Raw genomic sequence first — 13795 nt, 5'->3', positions numbered from 1 at the left:
CATTGGAAAGCTGACACACATTGTACTTCACATGGTCCTGTCAAGCAGGTACAATAGCACTGCACCCATTGCCTGCTGAAATCTATCAAATGAACATAATCATTATTACATCACTATTTTGGTTTGTTTAAGATTAGTGTTTTCCTACAAGTTCCTTTCCAGTTCTGTCAGTACAAACAACAAACCATAATCCATTTCTGAAAAATCACTCCAGCTCATTGAATCTCTCCTGACACTAACACAGTTTGTCCAACCTGAGGTTATCCAAAACCAGAACAGTCAACAATGATACAGTGTCGTAAACTATCTTTGCAGGCAATCAATCCTGTTTAATTATTTGTACTAGGGGCATAATTCATTTTAGCACTAAGAGAGACTTAAATGAAAAATTTTCTTGTTAAGAATTCATTTTTTTCTGACAATCTGAATGCAAATTATCACTTTTTCATCTCAATGAAGAAGATCCCCGATATTTGACTTCAAATTTAACAACACTGTGACTGTTTTGTGCTAACTTCAACTTGATACATCTCCGATAGGAACACCCCTTAAAGACACTTGGGGAACTTTGTACCTCCAGCCAGCACGGCTCCAATAGATGCCAGGTGTCTTTAAGGCTTTTACAACTTAACTACTTCATATTGGGCAATATCTCCCCTCTAAACTACAACCTGGAATGTGGAAGCGTACACCAACAGGAGTAGTAAACCGTTTTTGCACAGTTGAAACTGCATAGTAAGATTCTACATTATCCTCCCGTCTTCCAAAGATAGACACACCTGCCCATTATGGCTACACTAAAACTGCTGGCTTCAAACCAGTTGCTGAATGTATGGCTGATTTGTCTTAATTGATCAACATCTGCAACCAGATTCTCTAAACCATCATTGATGTATGTGCAGTCATCACACATACCATTTCAAACCCACATGTACGATGTCACCACTGATTCCCTCTTTCTCAACAATATCATTCCCAATTTAAATGGCCTGCACATCACTGAAAGCTTTTTCATTTTAAACCCAAAGAAAACCTCTGAATTTTTTCTTTGTAATGGTGAGTGATTTCAGAGTGGAATTAGCTTTGGTTTGGATACACTAATACTGTTCAACTTCAGACTTGTGATTAAGATTCAGTTTACACTTTTCTGAATAATGCAAAATTCCTCAGTGGAGATCTTCCAATGGCAAATGCAAGATGTATTGATGAATCAGGTGAATTTTTAGAATACAGTGGTCATTTTTGCTAAGCTGCATGCCAGTAGGAAAGTGTGATTCTTGTAATTACTTAGTTTAAATTTTCAAACAGATGTAACACACACTGGTTTGTTGGTAGCTGTGAGGGAAAGGCCAAACATTTCACAAAAATGGATACATCGCTCCCTAGTTCTAGACCTTCATTTTCCACATGCCAGTCTGCTGCTCTCTGTTCTCTATACTAGTTTAGAATCCATCCTGGATTTTTCAGTTAATTTTACTCAGTTACATGAAATATTGTGTACTGTGTACATTCATCAATTAACAAAAGACAATTTAGCAAAAACAATGCCAGCAATATGAATAAAGGCTTACATTCACAGCTCGTCAGCTCACATGGCTCCTGGCTGACAGAAGGTCCATCACAGCCTGAGTCAACCTGTGCTCTGTTGCTGACACTTAGGCAGATGCGAGTACGCTGCCGCAGACCTTGTCCACACGTTGCAGAACATCCAGACCACTCTGACCAGCAGCCCCATTCCGCTGTGAAAGTATATGTCACACATAAGTAGGAGGCAAAGCTATCACCTGTCTTTAAAAAAAAGTAGTTTTGAGTTCTGGAGATAATGTGACAGAAACTCACAGCATGGATATGAGAATACTTATTCATATTAACAGATTTATTCTTTCTCTCACGCACTTACACTTTGTATTCCATAGCTCCGTAGCACAACTGTAAGAGATATGGAATGAGAAATGAACATACTAACCGATAAAAGCAGCTAATGTAAACTGTTCCTACATTCTATATCCAGCTGATAAACAACTTATAAAAGGAAAATAATTATCTGTCTACCTATTAAAGGAAAGGGAACTTAGTATTTGTTTTCTACAGGATCACCCAATTACCTGTGACTGTGTGGTAAACAGCCAGTAATTCATTTGTGTATAGTTTGTATACATCTTGTTTTTAGCAACAGCTATGTATGATTCTGACCATGTAACTGTAGAGACATCACCACATTGGTTTTAATATGGTCTGCATACACACTTAAGCACTTTTGTGAAGATTGGTAAAATACAGTAAAAAAAAGTTGTACTAATAGGTATTAGCAGTTCTTGATAGGCAAAAAAAAGAAGTTCTGGTACTTTGACCATTTGGGGGGGGGACTTTTATATTCTGCATATTTTAAAAGTGTGAATTCAATATTTGTACTGGCAAAAAATTAAGTTCTATTGTGCCACATCTCAAAATCTGCGTTTCTGATTTTTTTTTATCGGAGGTACCAGTACAAAATACCGGTGCGTACCATTACAAATCGAGCACTCGGTATTAGCATAAGTAATATGTACATATGAAGACTATTTATAACAGGCTTAGCAAATACTTATTGTCTTATGTCTGTAAGCAACTTTACCAGAGTACAGTACCCTGGAGAACCATCCTGTTTTGAGCTGAAACAATTTTTATGTCTTGATTGTGCAGTGTATTCTACACTTAAAAAAAACTAAATTCATGATTGTCATTAGGGAGCATATATGCATATATTTTTTTGAATTGAATGAAAATGTTATTGATTGGACATGGTACCATACTAGTTGCTGTGAGCTGACTGTGATAAGACTAAGTGGATACTAACCCAAGGAAGAAGGAAGGCTAGAGTTCACTTTATTGCTGATATCAATGTCAATTCCTGGGTGGAATACAGATCATGAAAGGAAAAAATGTAGCAACTCACAGTACCGAAGAGGTGAATATGAACATAAATAAGACTGAAAATATTGCTGAGCTTTTAGACAAAGTGTGTGTGTGTGTGTGTGTGTGTGTGTGTGTGTGTGTGTGTGAGGGGGGAGGGGGGGGATGGAAGAGAGAGAGAGAGAGAGAGAGAGAGAGAGAGAGAGAGAGAGACCATAAGCATAAGCTTGCTTGATTAAGAGGAAGATGGAGATGTAGTTGTAGCATACGTGGTTAAAATACTGTTAGTAGTTTTGGAGCACTCGAGGGCAAAGTTGGAGGTAAAAGCAACAAGTGCGATAATGATAACTCTGCAGTATTGAGCAAACAACAAACTTTCCATTTCTGTTCATAAGACAACCTATTTACAGCTGAAAGCTAAGTGGTCACCAACTAGAATATGTACCCTCAAACTAGGAGGAATTTTCATATAGATGTATAGGTGTTTAGTTTTGTATTTAAATGAGAAAAGATATTTTTGGCTCACCTCAGTAAAGTCAGGAAGAAAGCCTAAAAATCGTACAAAAACTAGCTCTGTCTGGAGCTTTGATGTGTAAAATACCTTTGTCACAGGTGAAACTATACCACAATGCCATCTTTACTGTCACTGTTGGATTTACAACAGATGTGGGCCTAGCAGTTGCACCACATTTATGTAAGAGCACATCTCAGATGTATGCAGCAATCTGTAGCTGAGCATTTGGAGTCACAGAAATAGAAGTATTGTTAGCAATTCTAGAAACATGTACTGGTGATATAACCGTCACATACAGACTCAGGTTACTGGTTGCATAAAGGTGGCAATGAAAAAGTGACGCATCTGGTGACCAAATCACGAATAAAGTGTGAGTATGGATATGTAGAAAAGGCACTCGTACAAGTCCACAGAGGTTTGTGAAATAAAAACTGCAATATAAATACGATACTGGAATATCCTGGGTGAAATATGAATAATGGCGAGAGTAAATGTAACAACTAACAATATAGAAGTTACTGAACCATCACTGCAGCTATACTCTGGTGAGCATCTGCATCAGGTGGAGTGTACATGAGAAGAAAGGATGTTGTTAAGGGGGAGGAAATGTTGGCTGTCAGACGGGGCACCTATATAATGCAGATAAGCTGTTATTGGGGTAGTGGGAATTCAAGTGGCAGGGTGATGAAGCAGGCACTGGAGTAGAGCATATGTACTCAGAAAAAACTAATTTTGTCAACTATTAGTTAGCTACTTCCCTGTTACAATAAATACCAACCTTTGCATTTGTGAGTGTTGCACTGTCGAGACATGCGTGACAACCCTTCACAGTTTTCTGGCTTGTCCTCGCAGACCCTTGTCCTGTGTTGCTGTCCACCTCCACATTCTTCTGAACAAGGTGACCAGCCAGACCACTCAGACCACAAGTCATCAGACTCACCTCTGCCTATAAAACGGAAACTTCTAATTTAGACTGAGTTATCTAATACATTAATTTTTTGTATTTATCTCTTAACAGTTGCCTACAAGCTATAACAAATAGGTAAGCATATGTTGCAGATAATCTACTGGTTTCTCAGCTTACACCATGTCATTCATAAAGACAGAGAAAATACATAGATCTGATCAACAGACAGTAACAAAATTCTGTTACCTACCTAGGAATCAACAATGAAGTCAATTTGTTGTTGTTATGTACAAGACAATTCATATCATATTTACACATGTTTTATAAGTTTGCAATAGTCTAGTGTTACACAAATTATTCCTTATAAACATATAAATGACACTGACAAACTACAGGGACAAAATCCTGACTGGAAGTGGGGTAAAAAAAGGTCATACGATGTCCAAACATGGACGGTGTGCATGCAACAACAACAAATTGTCCCAGAACACAGTACAGAGTTGCACTGATCCATGTCACAACAGATGTTCAAACTCCGTGGGATGCAATGCACACTTTCACACATCACATCATGTTATTACCATGTTCTTCTGCATGTTCTGACCTCTCTCCGAATAGTGTCACAGGAATCATGAACAGACTGTTGAAGGTTCAGCATCCACAACACTTTTCAGATGCCCCCAGAGGTAAAAATCCTGGGGGTTTAAGTGATCTAGCAGGCCATGCCGCAGGGCCTCTGTATCCTATCCTACACTGAGGAAGATTCTGTTGCGGTATCAGCAAACTGTAGTGTGGAAGAGGGGTGGTGCTCCATCATGCAGAAATTACATAACCTGTCATATTGCCAAAGGCGCATTCTCAAGCAGCCCAGGTAGAGTATCCCACAGGAAGTCCGAGTACGTTCCTCCATTGAGGTTTTGTGGAATAATAACTGGTCCAAGTATATGGCCACCAAGAATCCCTGCCCACACATTGATGCTGAATCGATGCCGATAAGATGCCACAACCGTTCCCTGACGATTGTCTGTAGCCCACAGATGAAGATTATGCAGATGGATGATCCCAGTTCTGGTAAAGTTTGCTTCTTCAGTAAAGAGGACTGATGACCCATATAATTGTATGTTGGCTTACACCGTGTTGGCAGGCCACTTGCCCGGAGCTTGTACTAGGATTCATCTCAATATCCTGTAGAACCCGGTTCTCCAAATCTGGTGTGTGCACAGTCCACCACCTTTCTGCACATTTATCTGTCTGAAAGGACCCATGATCACACAGACACCCAAAAAGAGCTTGAAATGTTGTGTGATGTGGTTGTTGTCTCTGAAGGTACTTGTTTTAGTACAGACATGCTGCCTCTTGACTGTTTCCATCTGCTTGGAAGCACACAAACACCATCTCGGTTTCTTCCTGACATGAATACTGGACCATTCTGCTGCTTACAGTATGTTGCTTCAATCACACAGCCTGAAACACACAAGGAACACACGGCACATGGCCAGAGAAACTTTCATTCGTCAGCGCCATCTGAGGTTGCAGCGATGCATTACCAGACACATGTTCACAGGACCTATTTTCCTCCATTTCCAGTTGGGAATCCGTCCCTGCAATTTGTTGGTTTTAATAATGTTTACCCTGTATTTATGAAGACATGAAACAGGATGTGAGGCAAATCACAAGAGCAACTTAAACGTCAAGACAGATGCCCACCCAGTCAAGTAACAGAGTGCTTTTGGAGTTGTACACCATATTCTGCAAAAAGTGTGGCCCAGAAGACAGTAGAATTGTAAGCTGAGTAATACGCGTGCAGAGATAGTACTGGAGGCAAGATAAAACCAATAGGTCAGTGAGACCTCCCTATTTGCTTCTGTTTTGATGTTATTCAAATGTGTATTCTTGTACAATGCCTATTAGAAATGAAATTTTAATGAAATGAACAAACAAATTGAAAGCTATCAAACTAAATAACACCTGATTCCCAAAGGCAATGTACAAACCCAGAATAAATTGAGGAGAAATTTTCTAAAATCAGACAATACATGACTCTTAATAAAGTATGTCATAAGAAAGAGACAAAATAAATAAAAGGGTCACTTGAATGCTGTTTTTTAAATTGAAAATAAAATGTTGTTGTAGTATTAACATGAGTTCACAGAAAAAAAAATTGCAAATGGGTGATATGGAAGAGAGATAATACAGTTTGGATGCTATTAAATATGGAGCAATATATCAAGAAGAGGAAAAATAATAGTATATGCTGCACATAATAAGAAGAACTAAAAATAATTACGCACTTATCTCATGTACTCATCAACAGTGGAAAAAATTTCTGTGTCACATTGAGCAATAGCCTCTTTTGGTGCTGAACACGCATGTAAAAATGTCCTCTATCAGTCCAGGGAACCAAAAAACCCCTGCATGTCTGTATAACACTAAGTTGATACTAATCAAAAAGTAAAGGAGACAATGAGAAGCACACATAGAAAGGACAAAAAATATTTAGTTATCAGACGAAGGTTCTATTTCACAGAGTCTAAAGACAAAACACACACACACACACACACACAGAACCCCTGTTATTTTGCTACACTACTGCATGAAGCAGTTCTATGCATGTGTATACGTTTAGAAGAGATTTTTTCCAAAAGGTACCCATTTTTTAGATTCATACATTACTGTCTGTTGCTTAATGTCCTCTCATATTATGTAGCTAGTGAATCTAATTAAAGTATTTGTACAAAATGTTTCATAGAATATTTTGTAGAAGTTTTATACAAGCATAGTGTCTGAAGTTTTATAACACATGATTAATGAAAACCATTTTTAAGAACCACATTCAGATTCATTGGCATGATCTGATTTGTATATCAGTAGGCTGAACAACTGAAAGATTTTTAAAAGCTTGCTCCACAAGGAAAATGAAGGGTGTTAGATTTCTTTAACTGACTTTTTCCCAAGTAAAACAACAATTTGTCATTTACTGTGAAATGACTAAAACAGTAAAGTGTTTCAGAATAATATTTAAATAAAACAATTCTTGGTTAAGTTGTGTTGTATAAAAAAATTCAGTGGAATCAACATTCACCCCTGAAACTTGAACGTACCAGTTCTGTAGCATGAACCATTTAGATGACAGAATCTCTCTTCTTCTTTGTGTTGAGATATCTTGATATGTGTGGGATCAGACACAGGAGCCTTGCAAATGAATCTGAATCTTCTCTCCACATAGCCTGTCTCTGCTGCAAGGCTACTAAGAGGCAACCAAGGAGTCCATGTAGAGAATCTCTTGCTGTCTTGACAAGCATGCATATTACATGTCTCAAAGTCAAGATTACACCCTTGGCAGTCCCGACCTCCGTTCTCTGGTGGAGGACTGTTACACAGTCGCCTCCTCGTTCGGAAACCTCCACCGCATGGAACAGAACACTCTTCCCATTCTCCCCAGGCACTCCACTGGCCATCCCTGGGAGGCAGTGTCAAAGCTGAAACAGAAAATCTGTTACGTGTCTGTCTGTCTGTCTGTCAGATTAAAATTAAAAGGATTTCAAGGAAGTCTCTCAACTGCTGAATCATAAATTCTTTGTAGAAAATCTTTTAAGCACTCTGATGTAATTACTGTGTTGAATTTCAAGAAGATGAAAAATGATTGATTTACAGAAACCATAAAACTGAAATACGATGGATTTAGTTACAATTAACATACAAGCATTGCACAATAAATTATAATTTAACTGGACAGATAAAATATCTGCTCACCAAGCGGCACCAGGAGAACACACGCATAAGAGGTATTACAGTTTGCAAGCTTTCAGAGCTCTTGGCTCCTCCTTCTGGCAGAATGGTCAAAGGGGGCAGAAGAAGGATGAAGGAAAAGGACTGGTGAGGTTTAGAAAAAGGGGCAAGGTTTCCAAAAATCGCCCACAACCTTGAATCAGGGGAGACTTATCGGATGGCAAGTTACCCATAACCTGGGGTTCTGGGCAACTTTTTTGAACCCTACCCCTTTTCCTAAACTCCATCAGTCCTTTTACTTCACTCCTCTTCCTTCCCGTTCAACCTTTCTGCCAGAACAAGGAGCCAAGGGCTCCTAAAGCTTGGAAACTGTAATATCTCTTATAAGCGTGTTCTCCTGCTGCCGCTTGGGGGAGTAAATTTTTTACTATTCAGTTACGTTATATGTGCACAATAAATTATGGTTTATTTTGATGGTTACTAGCTTGTATAATTTAACAGAAGGTTTGTATGCTCACCAGGACATGGTGGATTTGAAGTGCAGTAAATTTCACTACGATCCTGCCCAACACACACTCTCCCTCCGTGGGCTGGTGCAGGATTACCACAGATGCGACGCCGTGTCTTCACAGCCACTCCACATGTCTGAGAACAAGCTGACCAAGCTGACCAGGCTGTCCATCCACCGTGCACTGTGCAGTTTGTTACTCGAATGGCTGTGCCGACACACTGTGAGCCCCCATTCTGTGGTGCAGGATTGTTGCATTGCCGTGAGCTGCACAAGCATTCATCCCCTGACTCAGTTTCTCCAGAATGTGAGCATGGGAACCAGCTTGACCAACTGCTCCAACCTCCGTCCACTATAAGTTTTATTTTTTACCATTAGACAATTGTAAATATTGTATATGTTCTTATAAATTAATTTTACAATGACTATACTTTGTTCGGTGTGAAAATGTGGCCACAGAGATATGTAATACCTGGAGCAGTGAGTACAGGGCACTGTGTGACACTTTGCTGCCAATGATGAGTGAGAGGATTATCATTAGGAGCTGTCTGACATTTCTCGAGAATTTCATTCCATCCACAGTATGGATCCATAGCATTCAAACAAGCAGCCTTATTTGTCAGTCTAGAACAGTGTTGTGCAGAAATCCTAATAATGCCATTATCAGAGCCAATATATACAGAGTCCTGAAAATAATAAGATTCCATTAAAACCAATTTGATACATATTAAGAAAACAGTGATAAAACTTGAAAATTCCCGGCAGATTAAACTTGTGTATGTGTGTGACCCAGAACCTTGCCTGGATTGTCCAGTCAATAAGAGCATTGCCTGTGAAAGGCAAGTTGTGGCAATTCAGTCTTGGTATATCACAAAGTTTTAATCTGCCAAGAAGTTTCAAAACAGCACACACTCTGTTTTATTTAGTGAAGTTTGCAAATAGCTACAGAACACTTGCTATTTTATTTATTTGATATTTCATTTAACTTGGTTCTAGATTCTGCACCACTTGAAATATCCTGGCAGATTGAACTTGTACTTCTTCAAATAAATAAACTATCTGACATTTAATTGAAGTTAAGGAATCTAGAATACTGAGAAAGAGGAAAAAGAAAACACTGGTGCTAAACTTTAGACATAGGTGAGAGTTTGAACCTCGGTTGTAGTATATGTTAGCAGCAGAGTGCACCATATACATATGTAAGTTAACCAGAGGAGCAATTAATATATTGTTTTAAATATATCATGTAAATAGAAACATTTGTACAGATGTACATTTTTACTATGTTTTGTGCATTTTAAAAACTAACGAGCCTCATTGGGGTGGTACGTATGTGATCATTTGCTCAAGGAACTTTTTAGCTGTGTATGGTTTTTCTTTTGACAAACCTAGTATAATGTGTTGTATGTTCTCCACCATAATGACAACATAGCATGAGTGATAAACTCATAAGAAACACAATTTGTAACCAAAAATGAAGATGACAGTTTCGACTGTCAAATCTGGTCATCAATAATACATATTAATTAATGCAACCTTGGCTATCCAATTTTTTTTTCGAGTTAAATATAGTTTTCTCCTTCCATTTTCTCAATAAGAAAAACTACATTTCCCAGAGACTATTAAGACATACAGACACAAAATCTTAAAAAATGCATGAACTTTAAGAAAAGAAGCAAATTAAAAATTTTGTGGTTAACATGCAATAAAGTAAGTTTGACCAAGGAAAGTGACAATATAAGTGTAAGTGTAAAGTGACACTGACACCACTTGAACTTAATGGTAACATAATATTGTGTATCAAACAATTTTTTAGGAATGAATATTGACTGGCAATTGAAATGTGATGAATACATGAGACTATTATAAAATAAAAACTATCACAATTATCATCTGATGGCATTAGGGTCCTGATGCATAAACTGCTTTTTTAATCACCTTATTTATGCTTTTAACATTCTTATATTTAGACATTATATTTTAGTTGTTGATCTAGGGCCCAGTTACTAATGTAATGAGTTATCAAATGAGTTTCAGTGACTGAAACATGATAGAAGTTTCCCAATAATCAATGCCAAATGAGTTTTCCTTTATTACACTCATATCTTGAAAGAAATATTTAGAACTATAGTACCAAAACTTGGAACATACCATTGTTCCCTATTATTGAAAGCAAATTTTGTTATTTTTTTTAACATCATATCCATGTAGTCTGAGAAACTCTATCTGCAGCCCTTAAATTTTAATGACATATCATTAATTACTGTTACAAAAAGCAAAATGGCATCTAATTGCATTTCATGACTTACAGCTGATTTTAGATAGTGAAGTGCCTTTATCGGTACTACTGTATTCCCCGGGTATGGTTTCCATATTTCTACAACACAGGTTTCCTGAGTTCTTGGTAAAACTGATATCTTCTTGACAAGTCCTTCAGAGGTTGCAGCGTAAATTATATGCACAGCTCTGAAATTAAACACACCAACTGAAATGCTTCAACACACTAAACAGAAAATTCTGTATGCCACTACTATACTTAGACAAAGTAATGAATAAATATGTTTTTAACCACAACAGTAACAATGGTGGTAGATGTAATTACAAAACTGAACTACGCGCACTTAGTAGTGCAATGATCATTGTATTTGAGCCCTCATATAATTTACAAATGAAATGTAAAATCCGATGATACCTGTGTAGCTTGGTGGGAATCACATGTATTGCTATGTGGGTGAGTGTCTCAAGCTGTCCTGTGTAGAGCGGCTTTGTTGTGGCTGGCTGCACAGCACTGTCCATCAGTTGGTAGCGCGAGGAATCCAGTAGCAAGTGAGAATGTGGGGCAGCCTGGCATTCTAGCAACTGTTTATGTTGATTGTGGTGGCGCTCCCATGCAGACCCTGGCTTGTCTTGGTGTTTGAATGGGCCTAAAAATGCTGCTTCCACAGCAGTCATATTGAATGCACATATGGCTGATCCAGGAATGCTGTTTCTGTGAAGGAAAACCACACAATTTCACATAAAATTAGAGGAATTTGAAATTTTTAATGGTATCCCTGCAGCAACTTTGTAAGTACCAACATTGGGGTTTAGTTTGTGAAACTGAGAAACAAGATGTTGAAAATATTTGACAGAGGATTACTGCTACGAAAATGACAATAAACTTCTGACATAATCAAAGCATAATTTTCTTCTTTTTTCACATCTGATTTAGGAATGATATTATTTAATGTTAATTTGTGGCTTGCAGAAAGGACTTCCTTTCTTCTGAATTTTGTGATAAGTGAAAGTTCTAGATGGTAAAATGATTGTCTTTAAAGAGAAGGGCGGTATGTTTTCATAACCCCTTTTCAGTCAGGCACTAACAGAAATTTATATAAATTAGTCAAATATCATAAATCCTAATTGTCTTTTAATCTCAACACCTTAATTTCTACATAAAGTTATACTTGTCTCGGCAGGTATATGCCATCATCATCATCATCATCATTATGACATTGTTTTTACTTACGGAGGAGTTGTGAAAGTTGCATATATTGTCTCTTCCTCTTCAACATATGACATTCCCTGAATTTCATCAAAATAGAATGGATATTCACCAGGAATGGAACAATTAAGTCGAGCTTTGACAAAAGTTGTCCAATTGTCCTTTAACATTAGCTGTCCACCACTATCATTCTTGCAGACCCTTGCTATTCGTGAGTACACTATCTGCAACAACAGGTACACAGAATGGGCTATAGAGTATATCTATATTTTCTTGCAATGTGGATTCAAAACAAAAAATACAATCAGTTTATTAATTACAGAGGTTCGCACATTCATTCATCAAAAATGTGAGAAGTAATATTCTCTCTGATAACCTGCACAAAGTCATACAGCTTACCTTTCCACAATTAATGTATTCCACAGCACTTTCTCTAAAGAGAAAGTATACAAAATTGTCTTTCTCAAAAGATCCCACAAATTGTGGGTCATTCAGCCACTTGCTGTTGTACTGATTGGTCCGAAGCGTGGTAGAGCCAGCTCCAAGGCTCCTGTAGATTGCTGGATCTGCTCCTGAGAAATCCATTGGACTTCCCACAAAATACTGACCATTTTGGGTCATCAAGGCAGTAATATTGTACGTGGGACTGAATGGACATTTTGCAACTCCTTTCACCAATTCAAGTACATTATTCAAATTCTCAATCTGAAATTAAAATTAAAAAAAAAACATTCAGAATTAAAACACAATTCACCATCATTTTAACACAAACTAGTATTAAAAATTTTTATTAAAATGTTGAAGTTCTTGACTACATTAAAGTCTGAAATTCTGTGAAGTTCTGGAAGTGCACAACCATCTTTGTCTCTTGAATTTAAGCAGCAATAAAAAACATGTTTATGATTTCTGAGCTTAGTTTGCTGTTGTTGTTGTTGTTGTGGTTTTCAGTCCTGAGACTGGTTTGATGCAGCTCTCCATGGTACTCTATACTATGAAAGCTGCTTCAGCTCCCAGTACATACTGCAGCCTACATCCTTCTGAATCTGCTTAGTGTATTCATCTCTTGGTCTCCCGCTACAATTTTTACCCTAAACGCTGCCCTCAAATACTAAATTGGTGATCCCTTGATGCCTCAGAACATGTCCTACCAACCGATCCCTTCTTCTAGTCAAGTTGTTCCACAAACTCCTCCCCAATTCTATTCGATACCTCCTCATTAGTTATGTGATCTACCCATCTAATCTTCGGCATTTGCTGTATGTATAGAAATCTCTCTTAGTAGCATACCAAACACACACACATACCCTACAGTACTGCCACTGCTTACCTCCCTCCAGGTGCACTGTGGTGAGAAGGCACTTGTGCCACAGGCAAATATCCGCTTGCCATTGCGTAGCAGGACGCGGACAAAATTGTGGCACTGGTACTCCGTCTGTCCTTTGGCCTGGCAGAGAGCAGTCTTGTTTGCAGGTGCCGGCCAGTCTGCTTTTTCCAGCTGCCGCAGATCGGGAATTGCAAGTCGGTACAGTGCATCCCTAAAACACAGGAAATGAGGTATTTAAATACATATATCTGAAGGATGGAAAAAAATGTAGTTTAGAACTGTGACTTACTTATTGACCTATTCACAAATTAAAATCTTCCTATTATACACACATGGACTGACTGCTACAGCATAGCAAAGGTACTGACATCCATATATATATATATATATATATATATATATATATATATATATATATATATATATATATATATATA

The 13795-nt window shown here is 37.9% G+C and overlaps 1 protein-coding gene across 1 annotated transcript in view; it reads right to left on the bottom strand.

Annotated features, from left to right (window-relative positions):
• The window catches only part of LOC126259198 (semaphorin-5A), a 686291-nt gene that overhangs the window by 1475 nt on the left and 671021 nt on the right, over positions 1-13795 (bottom strand). Inside the window, exons 4-13 of the mRNA XM_049955789.1 lie at positions 13362-13569; positions 12434-12739; positions 12059-12258; positions 11243-11539; positions 10860-11016; positions 9023-9236; positions 8561-8902; positions 7415-7792; positions 4185-4352; positions 1572-1739 (exon numbers count right to left, since the gene is read on the bottom strand). Of these exons, the coding sequence (XP_049811746.1) occupies positions 1572-1739; positions 4185-4352; positions 7415-7792; positions 8561-8902; positions 9023-9236; positions 10860-11016; positions 11243-11539; positions 12059-12258; positions 12434-12739; positions 13362-13569 (2438 nt within the window). The remainder of the gene's footprint in view (positions 1-1571; positions 1740-4184; positions 4353-7414; positions 7793-8560; positions 8903-9022; positions 9237-10859; positions 11017-11242; positions 11540-12058; positions 12259-12433; positions 12740-13361; positions 13570-13795) is intronic.

The sequence above is a fragment of the Schistocerca nitens genome, chromosome 5 (genome assembly GCF_023898315.1).
Source record: "Schistocerca nitens isolate TAMUIC-IGC-003100 chromosome 5, iqSchNite1.1, whole genome shotgun sequence".
Classification (NCBI taxonomy): Eukaryota; Metazoa; Arthropoda; class Insecta; order Orthoptera; family Acrididae; genus Schistocerca; species Schistocerca nitens.
The sequence above is the reverse complement of the archived record's forward strand: the minus strand, read 5'-3'. Positions and strand labels throughout refer to the sequence as shown.